General features: G+C 38.5%; 1 protein-coding gene across 1 annotated transcript in view; it reads right to left on the bottom strand.

The window, feature by feature from the left end:
- Positions 1-15118, bottom strand: part of LOC140549043 (uncharacterized) — a 30810-nt gene that overhangs the window by 7475 nt on the left and 8217 nt on the right. The window contains exons 16-31 of the mRNA XM_072672291.1: positions 14667-14922; positions 14507-14559; positions 14267-14367; positions 13763-13914; positions 13481-13619; positions 12865-12969; positions 11547-11726; positions 11225-11464; positions 9513-9669; positions 9221-9349; positions 8326-8470; positions 8183-8226; positions 3147-8087; positions 2842-3002; positions 1929-2103; positions 357-604 (exon numbers count right to left, since the gene is read on the bottom strand). Of these exons, the coding sequence (XP_072528392.1) occupies positions 357-604; positions 1929-2103; positions 2842-3002; positions 3147-8087; positions 8183-8226; positions 8326-8470; positions 9221-9349; positions 9513-9669; positions 11225-11464; positions 11547-11726; positions 12865-12969; positions 13481-13619; positions 13763-13914; positions 14267-14367; positions 14507-14559; positions 14667-14922 (7226 nt within the window). The remainder of the gene's footprint in view (positions 1-356; positions 605-1928; positions 2104-2841; positions 3003-3146; positions 8088-8182; positions 8227-8325; positions 8471-9220; positions 9350-9512; positions 9670-11224; positions 11465-11546; positions 11727-12864; positions 12970-13480; positions 13620-13762; positions 13915-14266; positions 14368-14506; positions 14560-14666; positions 14923-15118) is intronic.

Raw genomic sequence — 15118 nt, forward strand, 5'->3', positions numbered from 1 at the left:
GATATAAATATTTTTCATAGTGTTTTTAATATGATATTCAGCACTAAACCATGTTACATCAATACAATCTCAATAATTGTATAAAGCATCTTATGTCATGTTGCGAGTGCTGGCAGATTCAATATGTTTCTAATGATTCGTTCTTAATAAAACTTCCAAACAATATAAAGAGAGAGAACTGCCAGATTCATATTATGTCAACATTTTAACTGTTGTCAGAAATAGAGTCTCAAGGTTTTTACATGACAGCAACGATAATAATGGATAAAGACACAGAAACAAATTCTACTAAACAGTCACAGCTCCCTCGTTTTCATCATAAGAAAAAAGAACAATAAGTACCAGTTCACTCTCACCTCTAGTTGGGCAGCTCCTAAAAGGTTGTTGTTTTTAAGGGTGATGACAAGATTGTTGTAGGACACAATCAGGGCTCTGGGGCAGGACACAAACTCTCGAGGGTCGCAGTTGATATTGTCAATGTAAATTTTCAAATTGTGTTTAGGTCTGATTTCCTCCATTAACACATAAGTGCAGTTTCCTTGATGACTGTAGAAGAGTCCATCAAATGTTATGTAGTGAGGGTCTCCCCATCCTTCACAGAAGCCTAGGCAGGAAACAAGATGGGCTGTTATTGCAGTCGTGTTATGTTTGACAGTAAGGATTAACAGAAGGTGTCATGAAGTAACTTGGCTACAAAAGCAAAAAGTAATGTTCAGTTTTCAAACTGTTTTTGGTTGGAATAGTTTTGGCTTGGGGTTTTGGGTCGGCTTTCCTCTGGCCTGTGCATGAAGCCAGGAAAAAAGTGAGGAGATGGAGTGAAGGTGGGTGCACCATGTGTTTGACATGGAGCTGAACTGAGAAATGGGGGTATATAAGGGCGTGAGGGGTGTAGTCCTATTCCTAAAATCTGGAATGTCATAATTCCACAAAAAAATCACTGTCAGTCTAAGATTGTGAATCTAAGATTCACAAAACAATAACAGGAATAATAGAAGCACTTCACTTTTAGTTTTCACTTTCAGGGTTAAGGTAAAGCTTGCATTTAAGACTAGGTTTAGCTTTTGGGTTACAGTTAAGGGGTGGATTAAGTTATGTTTAGGGTTCGATTTCAAATAATCTATTTAGAGCTCAGTTGCATTTCACAGATCTTGTGTAAATGTTAATTAACAACAAGCTAATCCTCTACAAAGCATTTACAGGGGACTGGGGGGGGGGGGGGGGGGACTAAAGTGCCCCCCCCCAAAAAAAAATCATCATCATTATCCAGTGACAAATGCAGAAATGTTGTGTATAAATGTTTGGGTATAGTAAATAGTTAAGTGAGTAAAATATGAACTGATCTCTTAAAGGGCATAAGGTTGAGGATTAATCATTATATTCAATATTTTAAGCAACACTAGTGTACTGTACAGTTTTAAAGTGCAAAAAGGAAAGGAATACCATGCAAAAGTTTGGGCACCCCAAGATATGTAAGCTTTCAGTTAACATTTCCCAAGGTCTCAGTCCCTAATTTGCTTATTAGGGCTATGGTCTGTTCACACTCTTAGAAAGGATACCTAGAATAGATACCTAAACAGCCAAATCAAAACCCCCCTTGCCTGCTACGCAGACATTATTCTACCATGCTGCGACACCAATCATGTGTTGCAGGCAGTGAAAATGGTAATGCTTCACTGGTAAAAGGAAAAAATTGAACAATAAATTCTGAATGCAAACTTCACACAAAAAGCAGAGTAAATTACATTCAAATCACATTACACAGATAGGCCAATGTAGTGTAACTGGTCTCTGTCTGCTCCCTCTGTCTGGGGAGGGCAGACGAAAACTTCACTTCACAGATATTTTGCTTAGGGGTGCCTGAACAATACTAAACCCTTCTGTACTCTGTAATTTATGCAATAAAAATATTTGAAGCCTCATTCACTCACAGTCACAGGCATTTTGCATACAGCAGTGGTTCTCATCAGGCACCAGACCCGGCTTCTTCCCATTTGAACATGTAATGTTCTGAAGAGGTGGACACTCAAATGGTATGATTTCAATTATGTTGTCTTCAATGCACCGGGCTGTGGTGCAGTTACAGATCTCGAAGGTCTCATTTTGCTGTCACCAAAAAAGGCACAAACAATTTGAAACTTTGGTTCCGGTCTTATCACACAACACAGCACTATTTATCTCCATGCTGTTCTAAAATCAATGTCAAATTCATGCTATGGATATAAATGAAAGGTTTTTAACATTTCAATATCCTCACTTTCTCAATGAATCTCTAAAATCTCAACTTTACAGGACAGAAAACAAAACATTTAAAAAAATAAAAGTAAATGTTTAAAAAATAATATTTTTATGAGTTGATTATGATTATGGACATTTTAGAGCATTTCTATTGATCCCCTCACTATGAAATTTGGACACAATGTAAAAATTGTCTGAGATACAAGGCTTTTTGCATGACAGTGACAATGTGCTTTGTTTTAACAAATAATCATGTTCTTAATAAATGTCCAGGCATGATATATGAATTCCACATTATGGAAGTATATGCTTTAATTTATCATTAAAAACTGCTTGGTTCTAAATATTCTTTTCTGTGGTGTGTGGAGTTTTCTTTTCATAAATTCACAGATGTCAGAATAAACTATTTTTTGCAAAGATAGTATCTATTACAAAATCCAAAAAGGGATTTATTTTTAAGCCTTTTCATTTTCTAATTGTGAAGAAAGAACTTCCTTAAGTGTTTTTAAGTGTAATCTTGGATTTAAAGTTATCTAATGAAATGATTTTCTAAATAAAATTTGTGACAGATGACAGACATTTGCTTTTTCTACTGCATCTACTTACATTTACTTCCCATGTTGGACAGTCATAGTTTGGGGTGGTGAGTGGAGGTGATGTTGTAGTTGGACATGGCTTTGTGTTGTTCTTAATTTCACAGATATCAGAACAGATCATAGTCAGACAAATACCTGAACCAATGTGAACCATGTCATATATGGTGTCTCCTGTAAAAATAAAAAAGAAAGTAATGCATTTAAAAAGTAAATACAATCTCAAAATACACTATATCTCTAAATTTTGCTATAGACTTGTCTTATAGTATACAATTCTAAGTGATATTAATTTGACATGAATTAGACCCCACTAACCTGGTTTATAATGTACTCCGTTGATTACACAGACACACATTGTGGTGGTGGGAGTTCTGGTCGCGGTTGATGTTCCTGTTGTGGTTGTAGTAGTTGTAGTAGTTGTTGTTGTTGGTGGTGTAGAGGAGGGAGTAGTTTCTTTAGTTGTTTGTTCAGGTGTTGTTGATTTAACTATAAACACTGGGGTAGTTGTTGCTTTGGTAGTTGTTTCAGTTGTAGGTGTTTGCTCGGTTTCAGGTGTTGTAGTTGGCACATGAATTTCTTCTGTTGTTGTTGGTGCTGCTGTTGTTGTAGTAGTAGTTGTTGTCGTTGGTGTGGATGAGGGTGTTGTTTCCTCAGTTGTTTGCTCAGGTGTTGTTGATTTAACTATAACCACTGGGGTAGTTGTTGCTTTGGTAGTTGTTTCAGTTGTAGATGTTTGTTTGGTTTCAGGTGTTGTAGTTGGCACATGAATTTCTTCTGTTGGTGGTGCTGCTGTTGTTGTTGTAGTTGTTGTTGTCGTTGGTGTGGATGAGGATGTTGTTTCCTCAGTTGTTTGCTCCGGTGTTGTTGATTTAACTATAAACACTGGGGTAGTTGTTGCTTTGGTAGTTGTTTCAGTTGTAGATGTTTGCTCGGTTTCAGGTGTTGTAGTTGACACATGAATTTCCTCTGTTGGTGGTGCTGCTGTTGTTGTTGTAGTTGTTGTTGTTGTTGGTGTAGATGAGGGTGTTGTTTCCTCAGTTGTTTGCTCAGGTGTTGTTGATTTAACTATAAACACTGGAGTAGTTGTTGCTTTGGTAGTTGTTTCAGTTGTAGATGTTTGCTCGGTTTCAGGTGTTGTAGTTGGCACATGAATTTCCTTTGTTGTTGTTGGTGCTGCTGTTGTTGTTGTAGTTGTTGTTGTTGGTGTGGATAAGGGTGTTGTTTCCTCAGTTGTTTGCTCAGGTGTTGTTGATTTAACTATAAACACTGGGGTAGTTGTTGCTTTGGTAGTTGCTTCAGTTGTAGATGTTTGCTCGGTTTCAGGTGTTGTAGTTGGCACATGAATTCCCTCTGTTGGTGGTGCTGCTGTTGTTGTTGTAGTTGTTGTCGTTGGTGTGGATGAGGGTGTTGTTTCCTCAGTTGTTTGCTCAGGTGTTGTTGATTTAACTATAAACACTGGGGTAGTGGTTGCTTTGGTAGTTGTTTCAGTTGTAGATGTTTGTTCGGTTTCAGGTGTTGTAGTTGGCACATGAATTTCCTCTGTTGGTGGTGCTGCTGTTGTTGTTGTAGTTGTTGTCGTTGGTGTGGATGAGGGTGTTGTTTCCTCAGTTGTTTGCTCAGGTGTTGTTGATTTAACTATAAACACTGGGGTAGTTGTTGCTTTGGTAGTTGTTTCAGTTGTAGATGTTTGCTCGGTTTCAGGTGTTGTAGTTGACACATGAATTTCCTCTGTTGGTGGTGCTGCTGTTGTTGTTGTAGTTGTTGTTGTCGTTGGTGTGGATGAGGGTGTTGTTTCCTCAGTTGTTTGCTCAGGTGTTGTTGATTTAACTATAAACACTGGGGTAGTTGTTGCTTTGGTAGTTGTTTCAGCTGTAGATGTTTGTTCGGTTTCAGGTGTTGTAGTTGGCACATGAATTTCCTTTGTTGTTGTTGGTGCTGCTGTTGTTGTTGTAGTAGTAGTTGTTGTCATTGGTGTGGATGAGGGTGTTGTTTCCTCAGTTGTTGGCTCAGGTGTTGTTGATTTAACTATAAACACTGGGGTAGTGGTTGCTTTGGTAGTTGTTTCAGTTGTAGATGTTTGCTCGGTTTCAGGTGTTGTAGTTGGCACATGAATTTCCTTTGTTGTTGTTGGTGCTGCTGTTGTTGTTGTAGTAGTAGTTGTTGTCGTTGGTGTGGATGAGGGTGTTGTTTCCTCAGTTGTTGGCTCAGGTGTTGTTGATTTAACTATAAACACTGGGGTAGTTGTTGCTTTGGTAGTTGTTTCAGTTGTAGATGTTTGCTCGGTTTCAGGTGTTGTAGTTGACACAGGTATTTCCTCTGTTGGTGGTGCTGCTGTTGTTGTTGTAGTTGTTGTTGTCGTTGGTGTGGATGAGGGTGTTGTTTCCTCAGTTGTTTGCTCAGGTGTTGTTGATTTAACTATAAACACTGGGGTAGTGGTTGCTTTGGTAGTTGTTTCAGTTGTAGATGTTTGCTTGGTTTCAGGTGTTGTAGTTGACACATGAATTCCCTCTGTTGGTGGTGCTGTTGTTGTAGTTGTTGTCGTTGGTGTGGATGAGGGTGTTGTTTCCTCAGTTGTTTGCTCAGGTGTTGTTGATTTAACTATAAACACTGGGGTAGTGGTTGCTTTGGTAGTTGTTTCAGTTGTAGATGTTTGCTCGGTTTCAGGTGTTGTAGTTGGCACATGAATTCCCTCTGTTGGTGGTGCTGCTGTTGTTGTCGTAGTTGTTGTCGTTGGTGTGGATGAGGGTGTTGTTTCCTCAGTTGTTTGCTCAGGTGTTGTTGATTTAACTATAAACACTGGGGTAGTTGTTGCTTTGGTAGTTGTTTCAGTTGTAGATGTTTGCTCGGTTTCAGGTGTTGTAGTTGACACATGAATTTCCTCTGTTGGTGGTGCTGCTGTTGTTGTTGTAGTTGTTGTTGTCGTTGGTGTGGATGAGGGTGTTGTTTCCTCAGTTGTTTGCTCAGGTGTTGTTGATTTAACTATAAACACTGGGGTAGTTGTTGCTTTGGTAGTTGTTTCAGCTGTAGATGTTTGCTCGGTTTCAGGTGTTGTAGTTGGCACATGAATTTCCTTTGTTGTTGTTGGTGCTGCTGTTGTTGTAGTAGTAGTTGTTGTCGTTGGTGTGGATGAGGGTGTTGTTTCCTCAGTTGTTTGCTCAGGTGTTGTTGATTTAACTATAAACACTGGGGTAGTTGTTGCTTTGGAAGTTGTTTCAGTTGTAGATGTTTGCTCGGTTTCAGGTGTTGTAGTTGGCACATGAATTCCCTCTGTTGGTGGTGCTGCTGTTGTTGTTGTAGTTGTTGTCGTTGGTGTGGATGAGGGTGTTATTTCCTCAGTTGTTTGCTCAGGTGTTGTTGATTTAACTATAAACACTGGGGTAGTTGTTGCTTTGGTAGTTATTTCAGTTGTAGATGTTTGCTCGGTTTCAGGTGTTGTAGTTGGCACATGAATTTCCTCTGTTGGTGGTGCTGCTGTTGTTGTAGTTGTTGTCGTTGGTGTGGATGAGGGTGTTGTTTCCTCAGTTGTTTGCTCAGGTGTTGTTGATTTAACTATAAACACTGGGGTAGTTGTTGCTTTGGTAGTTGTTTCAGTTGTAGATGTTTGCTCGGTTTCAGGTGTTGTAGTTGACACATGAATTTCCTCTGTTGGTGGTGCTGCTGTTGTTGTTGTAGGTGTTTTTGTCATTGGTGTGGATGAGGGTGTTGTTTCCTCAGTTGTTTGCTCAGGTGTTGTTGATTTAACTATAAACACTGGGGTAGTTGTTGCTTTGGTAGTTGTTTCAGCTGTAGATGTTTGCTCGGTTTCAGGTGTTGTAGTTGGCACATGAATTTCCTTTGTTGTTGTTGGTGCTGCTGTTGTTGTTGTAGTAGTAGTTGTTGTCATTGGTGTGGATGAGGGTGTTGTTTCCTCAGTTGTTTGCTCAGGTGTTGTTGATTTAACTATAAACACTGGGGTAGTGGTTGCTTTGGTAGTTGTTTCAGTTGTAGATGTTTGCTCGGTTTCAGGTGTTGTAGTTGACTCATAAATTTCCTCTGTTGGTGGTGCTGCTGTTGTTGTTGTAGTTGTTGGTGTGGATGAGGGTGTTGTTTCCTTAGGTGTTTGCTCAGGTGTTGTTGATTTACCTATAAACACTGGGGTAGTTGTTGCTTTGGTAGTTGTTTCAGTTGTAGATGTTTGCTCGGTTTCAGGTGTTGTAGTTGACACATGAATTTCCTCTGTTGGTGGTGCTGCTGTTGTTGTTGTAGTTGTTGGTGTGGATGAGGGTGTTGTTTTCTCAGTTGTTTGCTCAGGTGTTGATTTACCTATAAACACTGGGGTAGTGGTTGCTTTGGTAGTTGTTTCAGTTGTAGATGTTTGCTCGGTTTCAGGTGTTGTAGTTGGCAGATGAATTTCTTTTGTTGTTGTAGGTGTTGTACTGCTTTTAGCTGTAGAAGTTGATACAGGTGCTGTTACAGCTGTGGGTGTAATACTGCTAGTTGAACTTTCTGTTGGTACCTCAGTACTTGTAATTTTAACTTGTGGTTCGGTCCTAGGAGTTTTTGTAATTATCCCACCAGTCACAGGTTTTTCTGAAGTTGTTGGCTCAGTTGTAATTTTTGAAGTAGTTGTCGTTTCAATTGTAGATGGTGTTGTTTCATTTGTCATTGTCACAGTAGTTGTTGAAGAAGGAGTTGTAACACATGGTCCACAACAGTAAACCCTGATTTCATAGTCAAAACATTTGTATGGGCGGTGCACCTGGTTTTTCTGCTTGCACACCAAACCAAATGAAACATTACACTGCACAACCTGATCTGTATATTGCAGAAATTCATCAAAGGGAATGTCTGGACTGTTTACAGACCTGCACTCAATGTCTTCTGGAGAGTCACATATTGTTTTTCCAGCATTCTCAATATTTTGATATGTTTCCAAGTCATTTCCCTCTGATATAGGATCATATACATTAAACCACTCAGACCATTTACAGCTAACACATTCAGATGTAGTTTCAGGAGGCACTGTTGATGTCGGCTGACTTTGGGAAGTGCTAATTGGTGCAGGTGTTGTTGTTGTTGGTGTAGTAGTTATGAATTTAGTAGTCGTAACTTCTGTGTAACTTGTTGTAGGAATAGTAGTTGTTGTTGAGCAGGGGTCACTGGTCTCAATGACTGTGCTGTTTATACAGATGGCAACATAGCACATTCCCATATTGTCTGTTACATTATATATGACATCATTTTCACCATATTCTTTTCCATTGTAAAAGCAGCAGCCTTGGAGAAACAAGAAATAAGAGGAAAATATTTTGTTCAAGAGGTAAATGATGAGTTTCTTCATAACTCTTTAAATTGTTCCAGTATTTTCTTACCTTTTCGTGGTGAACAAATTTTATTTCCATTTTCATCACAGAGACTGTAAACATAGTTTTGATTACTCAGTATTGTGTTTTATGCAAATGTAAAGTTATGCATATTAATTTGTTTTACGTTTGGAAGTATTTAATGAACATACCAAAAAGTACATGGTTTATCAGTTGGTATTTCATCCCCATGTTCATACTCCGTTCCATTGATGAAGCAACCCTCACATTTCTCAACGCAAATTCTTTTCTCCTCATCAAAAATTGGTTTGTCCTCTGGACATGTTGGATAACATCCTGCATGACAAAAACCACTTAAACATGTTGTACGGTACAGAAACTACGACCTACAACACAAGTGACTAGGAACACTGTTGAACACTGTTTACTGTTTTTAACTCAAGAAGCACACTTTAGATACCAGACATTGCAGTCCTGATTGTCAGCATCTGAGGGAAGTGATAGATTATGCTAAGTCTATGTTTTGCTGAACTCTTATCTTAAATGGAACTTTATATTATAACTGATTTGGATAATACAAATTCAATTTGTCAATTTTCTGTGTGGTAGCAATTATATGCAAGTCCTTAATTCATTTGTTTAATTTGTTTTAATGTATCAATTAATTTGACAGATTTTAAAGAGTTAAATCAGGTATATTTAACATACATTTTTCAGTGAATCCCTGTATGTAATAGTGTTGTGTTTTTCTTGCCAAATGTCTAATTCAACTTAATAGGTATTTGAGAGGAGAAAAAAAATGTAATTAATGTAAGAGTCCATCCTAATTTTCAGGATGGCACTGCTTATTTAGGGGGTCCTCCACATGTTCTCATTTTAGAATCAAAAAAATGTATGAACAACAAAAATTTCATTGAATTGCTTCAAATGTCTGTGATGCCTTTTATCTTATGTTGACGCTTGTGTTTTTAACAGGCTCGTGTCACCCTCCTGTTTGCATTTTTTCAGAAAACCAACATTTGGTCATGCTAGCTTATTGCATGAAATGGAAACTAAACTTAACTAAACCATGGTGTGATAACTCACCCTCCAGGTTGGGTAATGGGTTTCTGCAAATGCCTTCAGGGTTCAGGCAGGTTTTGTAGCAGGGTGTGTGACAAGGACTGTAGTGCCACATGCACTCATCTGGGTCGTTGTAATAGTCACAGTACACAGCTATTTAGGGAAAACACATAAACCAATTAACATTACATGAGGTACAGGTATGTTTTGATATGTATTGAAAATATAATCACAATCAATTCATAACCCAAATTAGTATTAAATAGATACTGGCAATTATCTATTATTATGAAACACAGTGTTGGAGGATGCTTACGGCAGATCTCTGGAGTTCGCCAGGCCACACACACCCCAGCTTCATTACAGGCTTGAGCATACGCTGCCACAGCGGTACAGAAACACTCACAGTCACCACCGGTGTCACATGCACACGAGTCCCTCACACAGTTTTCAAAATAAGGGGCGGGATCCACCTACAAATGTTTACAAAAAATGACTTACTGAATATACTGTACTGTGAAAAAGCCCAAAGCAGGCATGAAAACTGTTAATATAATCAACCTCTTTTCTCAGCAGTAAGTGTGTTTTAGTGTGTAATCATATGATATACTATTAAATGAAATGACTGAGCATAAATAACACAAATTAAAAAAAATGAACATAGATAAAGTAGGTACTTGGTAGTAACTGTAAATACTGGCCTGCCTTGAGGAGAGCTATGTGAATGGTTAAGCTAACACTACAGAATGTGTGTGTGTGTCACACTTCCTGCTAATGCCTGTTCTCAAACTGACTCTGTTGACTGTCTAGACTCTCTCATCCATCCACCAATCATTTCACAGTTTCCAGAACCTCATCACCAGAACACTAAAAGTGCACCTGTTTCCCTGTGTATTTGCAGCTTTAGGTTCCTCTGTGTTCACTTCACAGAGGAACTTACATGGACAGAGCACAACATGAGTTACAAAGAACGCACAACAGTGCCTCTTCTACCTCAGATGACTGAGGAGGTTTGGTATGAATCCCCACATACTCAGGACGTTCTGAACCTGCACTGTGGAGAATATTCTGACACCTGGAACGGAACCTGTACTGCTTACAGCTGCCCAACGGTAAGAGGTACAGAAGCGTGAGGAGCAGAATTAGTCAGTTCCAAGACAGCTTCCACCCCCAAGCAATTAGGCTGCTGAACGGCCAGGATTACAATGTATAAGTCCAGTTCATCACAAAGCTAACTCACTGGCTCATCACACAAGATATCTTATCACTCCTCCACCCCATAAACACACACTCTGTTCCCTGCACTTACTTACTGAAACCGTGACCAACTGTTCAGTCAAACTGCACCCACCAAATTCTTCTGCCCACTCACACTACACTTGAATTCACATCTTATCCTGAGTCTTTAAGTAAATAGTCATGTAAACATTTCACAAATTATATATTAAACCTAAGTATTTTAAGCATGTATAATTTAAGTATAATGCAATAATGTAAGTTTAGTGTATAATGTATGTATAATATATATATTTTATGTCTAGTGTATAGTATATGTATAGAGTATGTATAGTGCATAATATATGTATAATGTATGTATGGTCTAGTATAAATGTTTTGTATTTTATTTTGTATATTTTTGTTATTATTATAATTTGTTTTACTATGACGGACAATGCACATCCATTTCTCACTCACCTTTACATCTGTAACAATTTGATGTGACAATAAACCTTATATGATTTAAACCTGTCTATTTGGTCAAGACATTGTGGAGTACCGCCTCTGTCTTTCTGCTGCATACTGAGCAGTTCCTGAGCGCTTTGCCTGACTGTGTTTTGACCTGTTTTTCTTCTACCATTTATTCATCACCCTTTAACTCTGTTTGGTTTGCTTTCTGGTTTTGCCCCTATTGCAATACTTTACTATAAATTCAGACCAATATCTACAATATCTTTAGGAATCTACACAGTTGTATGACTCATATAATGGTATATCAGAGATTGTAGACATGAGATCTAACTACTATACCATGTTATGGCAGTTTTTGAAGGTTTCTCCTGTAATGATGCTGCACTGCATTTTTGCCCAAGTGTGCCGGTAGGGTGTTTTAGAACACGGATCAAAGTCTGGCTCTGCATCAGGGCAGTGGCTGTTCACTTTCCAGCTGTTTGCAAACTCCAAAATGTCAGAAACATGAAGCTGGCCTTGAGTGGTGAAGTCATCTTTGCCATTTTCATTAAAGTTTCCACATAGTCCACAAACCTCTCCCTGTAAAATTGGAAAACGCAGTGTTACTTTAGTAGACCTAAAGGTAGATGCGATTGCTAGAGGGTTAATATATTTAACTCACCATGTGCTGTGGTTGCAGAATGACACGAACTGTGGTTTTACGGTCCCACAATACTGTCAGGCCAATATCAGCCTCGATGGCCAGGTAAAGACCCACATTCCTCACTCTATACTTAATCAGCGTCCCAATTTCAATGTCGGTGCTTGTTATTTTGCCATCAATCAAATCCATCTGTGTTCTCTGTTGACATATCACATCATATGACACCATGGTCAATGTATGCATTTGAAAATGTAGACATAAAAAAAACAATATATACTAATATAGCTAAAATGTAAAGTAAAAAGTAATGTAACATGGTCATGTATGTCACTGCATAAAGCCAAAAAGCCAAGACATGTTTTGATGATTGAAAATAAATTAACAAATCCAAATACATTTTGGCATATTTTGAACACAATTTATATTTATTTGATTTATATTTATATTTTAAAAATAGAACATGACATAAACTGTGTCATAACCTTTTGTACATGATTTATATGCATGGCACTTTATTTGGAGTGGTCCTTTCTGGATGAAATAAACACTCGTCAGACTCATAGTAACATCTCAACAACATATCAGGGATGTAGCAGCATCTGAACATTCAGTAAATTATCAAGTGACTTTTACTGAAGATGTGTTCTGAATTCAGATGTTCACATCAGAAATCACTGATCATCTTACAGGTCTAATACAGACCACATCCTCAACAAGCTATTATAGACCTGCTGCTGACACCAGTCTGGAACTGGATCTAACAGGAGTAGACTGAGATTAAGGGGCCAGGATGGGGATTAGGTCTTGGGTTGAGATTAGGGTTCAGGTTCTAGATGAGGGTTAAGATTAGGTCTGGGGTTGAGGTTAGTGTTAGGATTAGGGCCAGGTATAAGGGGTAAGGATTAGGTTTTAGGTTAGGGTTAGGGTTCAAGATGAGAGTTAAGTTTATGTCTTGAGATAAGGGTTAGGATTAGGGGCAGGGATGAGGGGTAGGATTAGGTTTTGGATTGATTTTAAGATTAGGGTTAGGATTAGTACCATGGGGAAGGTTAGGTTTGGGTAAGTAACATATCAAGCCTATCTGATGTAACACATAAGAGCATCAAGATACTTACCTGTTGATTGTGTTACTGATACTCTGTAAAGTTTAATAATCATCTACAAAGAACCACTTCCAATAAAGTGTTACCAATTTATGTATTCATTTCTTCAATATGTTCAATTCAGCAAATAAACAGTTAATGTGCCTTACATTTACAGAAATGTGTTAATTGTACAGTATTTGTACTTGTTTCCACTTAAGTACATAAATAATTAGGAAAACGTTTGTCCTTACTCCCAGTACAATCCGAACAGATTTGGAGCAAGTGGTTCCTGTCGTCCCACAGGGTACATTCTCTGTAATCACATGAAAGGTGCCTGTCCTGTTTCCACACTTGTTCTTTAGGACAATACAAAGCAGTTATTAGTAAGTTAGAAAACAAGAGACTGCACTATTTCTATAACACGTTAGCAAATTGCCACTGTCTGATTTTTCACTTTCTATTTTCTATTACATAATTTAAACTGGCAGCTGGTTATTTTCCTGTAACACAACATGGCACACAGTTGACCGTGGTGTGTTTAAGAAGGAAAATAACTGCTATGAGTTATGAGGATGAGGGTGGTAAATTTGGATCTGTAAACAGGTCCTAAGAGTTTCAGTGATCATTTTATTCACAGGTTAATTCACCCCTTAAAACACCTATTGACCACCTGCAGGCCAAAAGTGTTATTACAAACTACTATTACCAAGGAATAGCCCCACCAGTTTGTACAGAAGTCCCTGTTGTTACTGAATAACACACCTTAGTGTGTAATAAGCCTTGCTGCAATAATTTTCAGTTAATCCACTGAAACTGGTGCCAAACCTTTGAAATATTTTCAGCAAAATATGAAGCAATACTAGGTACCTGGACGGCAATGTAACCGCAGTCTCCACTGAAGCCAAACCTTTGGTTATCGAATGTGTTGTAATGGCCACTCCCATAGATAGTGCAGGTACCAGGGCATTTTTTGTCTGTGCAGTTCCACTTGCCTCGTTTACAGGTGCTGGGCAGATGAACACAATACAGCAGTTTTTTAGTTCACACAATGCTTTCAAAATTTTAGCTATTACTGAAACATGCAAAGCAGATTCACACAAGACAACTGTATCATTTCAGCACTAGGAGAATACAGAATGGTGTACACACCATGTATTGCACTGGTCTTTTATTTGAGAACCTGGTGCGTAAAATTGACCATTGTGTTTGCAAGGGCAGTCATGATGTGGAACACAGTGACCACGACCATCATCCAGAAGACCTGAAGGACACTGACATCCAGATGCACAACCTGCAAGGTACTGATTTGAAAAGAGAATAGGGAGTGTAAGACAGGTAATGTAAAGTGTGCAACACTATCTGGTGAAACTATTATACTATAACTAATAAATCCTGTCATAGTGCCGTTAACCAGCTGCTAAAAGCAAAGGTTCATTTTTTCCTCTGTAAAAGGATGTTTTATTACTAAGACAAAATAACAGGGTTGTAAATAGAAATGCCTGGATCTGGGCATTTTTTTTTGTCACAACCAAAGTCACAAACTTACTGTTTAAACATCAGAGGACAATTTAAACAATCAGTAATTAAATCTGCAGTGCAAAAAACAAAGGCAGGATGCAAAGAGATTTAGGTGAAAATAGGAGTGATACTTACACAATCAATGGTCGTCTGTGCACATGTTTGTGCACACTCCAACCCATGCTCATCTGGCTTTGCCTCACTGCAGTTAAAGAAGACCTTTGGAGCAGAACAGTCTGCAGGACAAAGAGTAAAGCAGAATTTATAGAATGAATGCATTATAAACATTTTATTTGCCATTTGCAACCAATCAGAACTGTTGGGAGCACAATACTATAGGTCAGTTCTCTTACAACTAAGGGCCGAATCACTCACCTGTAACAAAGGGCTTCCAGGAGTGGCAGTGGAGCTTTCCGTTTGTACAAACACTGAGGGAGCACCACATGAGCGACACATGAGACTCTTAAGTCTGATTAATTTATATGCACTATATTTCTCACATCAAGCTTTACTGCTGTGTTTCTTAGCCACTTACCAGTGCTCATTTTTAATGTTGATTGACTTGCCAGGTTTAACATGCTCTCCATTGTAGTAACAGGAGCATTTTTCCATAGCCACACAAACACCATTCTCATTCTCGTAAAGCCCATCCGGACAGGCACACCCATCCACAGGCACATAGTTGGTGCTGCAAGCATGGCGCTCTGAGTTGAGGGAGTCACATGTGCGCTGGCAGCCGTGCAGCAGGTAAGAGAAAGTCTGTGTGGCAGGGCAGTGTTCAGTGTACTTCTCTGTGTTTGCAACAGAACAAAAGAGAGAGAAATCCATAAATTAAAATAATACATCAATATATTAATACATGAATTAAATAATTGGTCTATTGTCACATTCCCTCATGATAAAATAAGTCAAATTCAGCACTGACTTGTTCAAAAGTGTACTGCCAAAAATATGATTTCAAAATATGATTTCAAGAATCTGTCGTAT

Source organism: Salminus brasiliensis, chromosome 2, assembly GCF_030463535.1.
Source record: "Salminus brasiliensis chromosome 2, fSalBra1.hap2, whole genome shotgun sequence".
Lineage (NCBI taxonomy): Eukaryota > Metazoa > Chordata > Actinopteri > Characiformes > Bryconidae > Salminus > Salminus brasiliensis.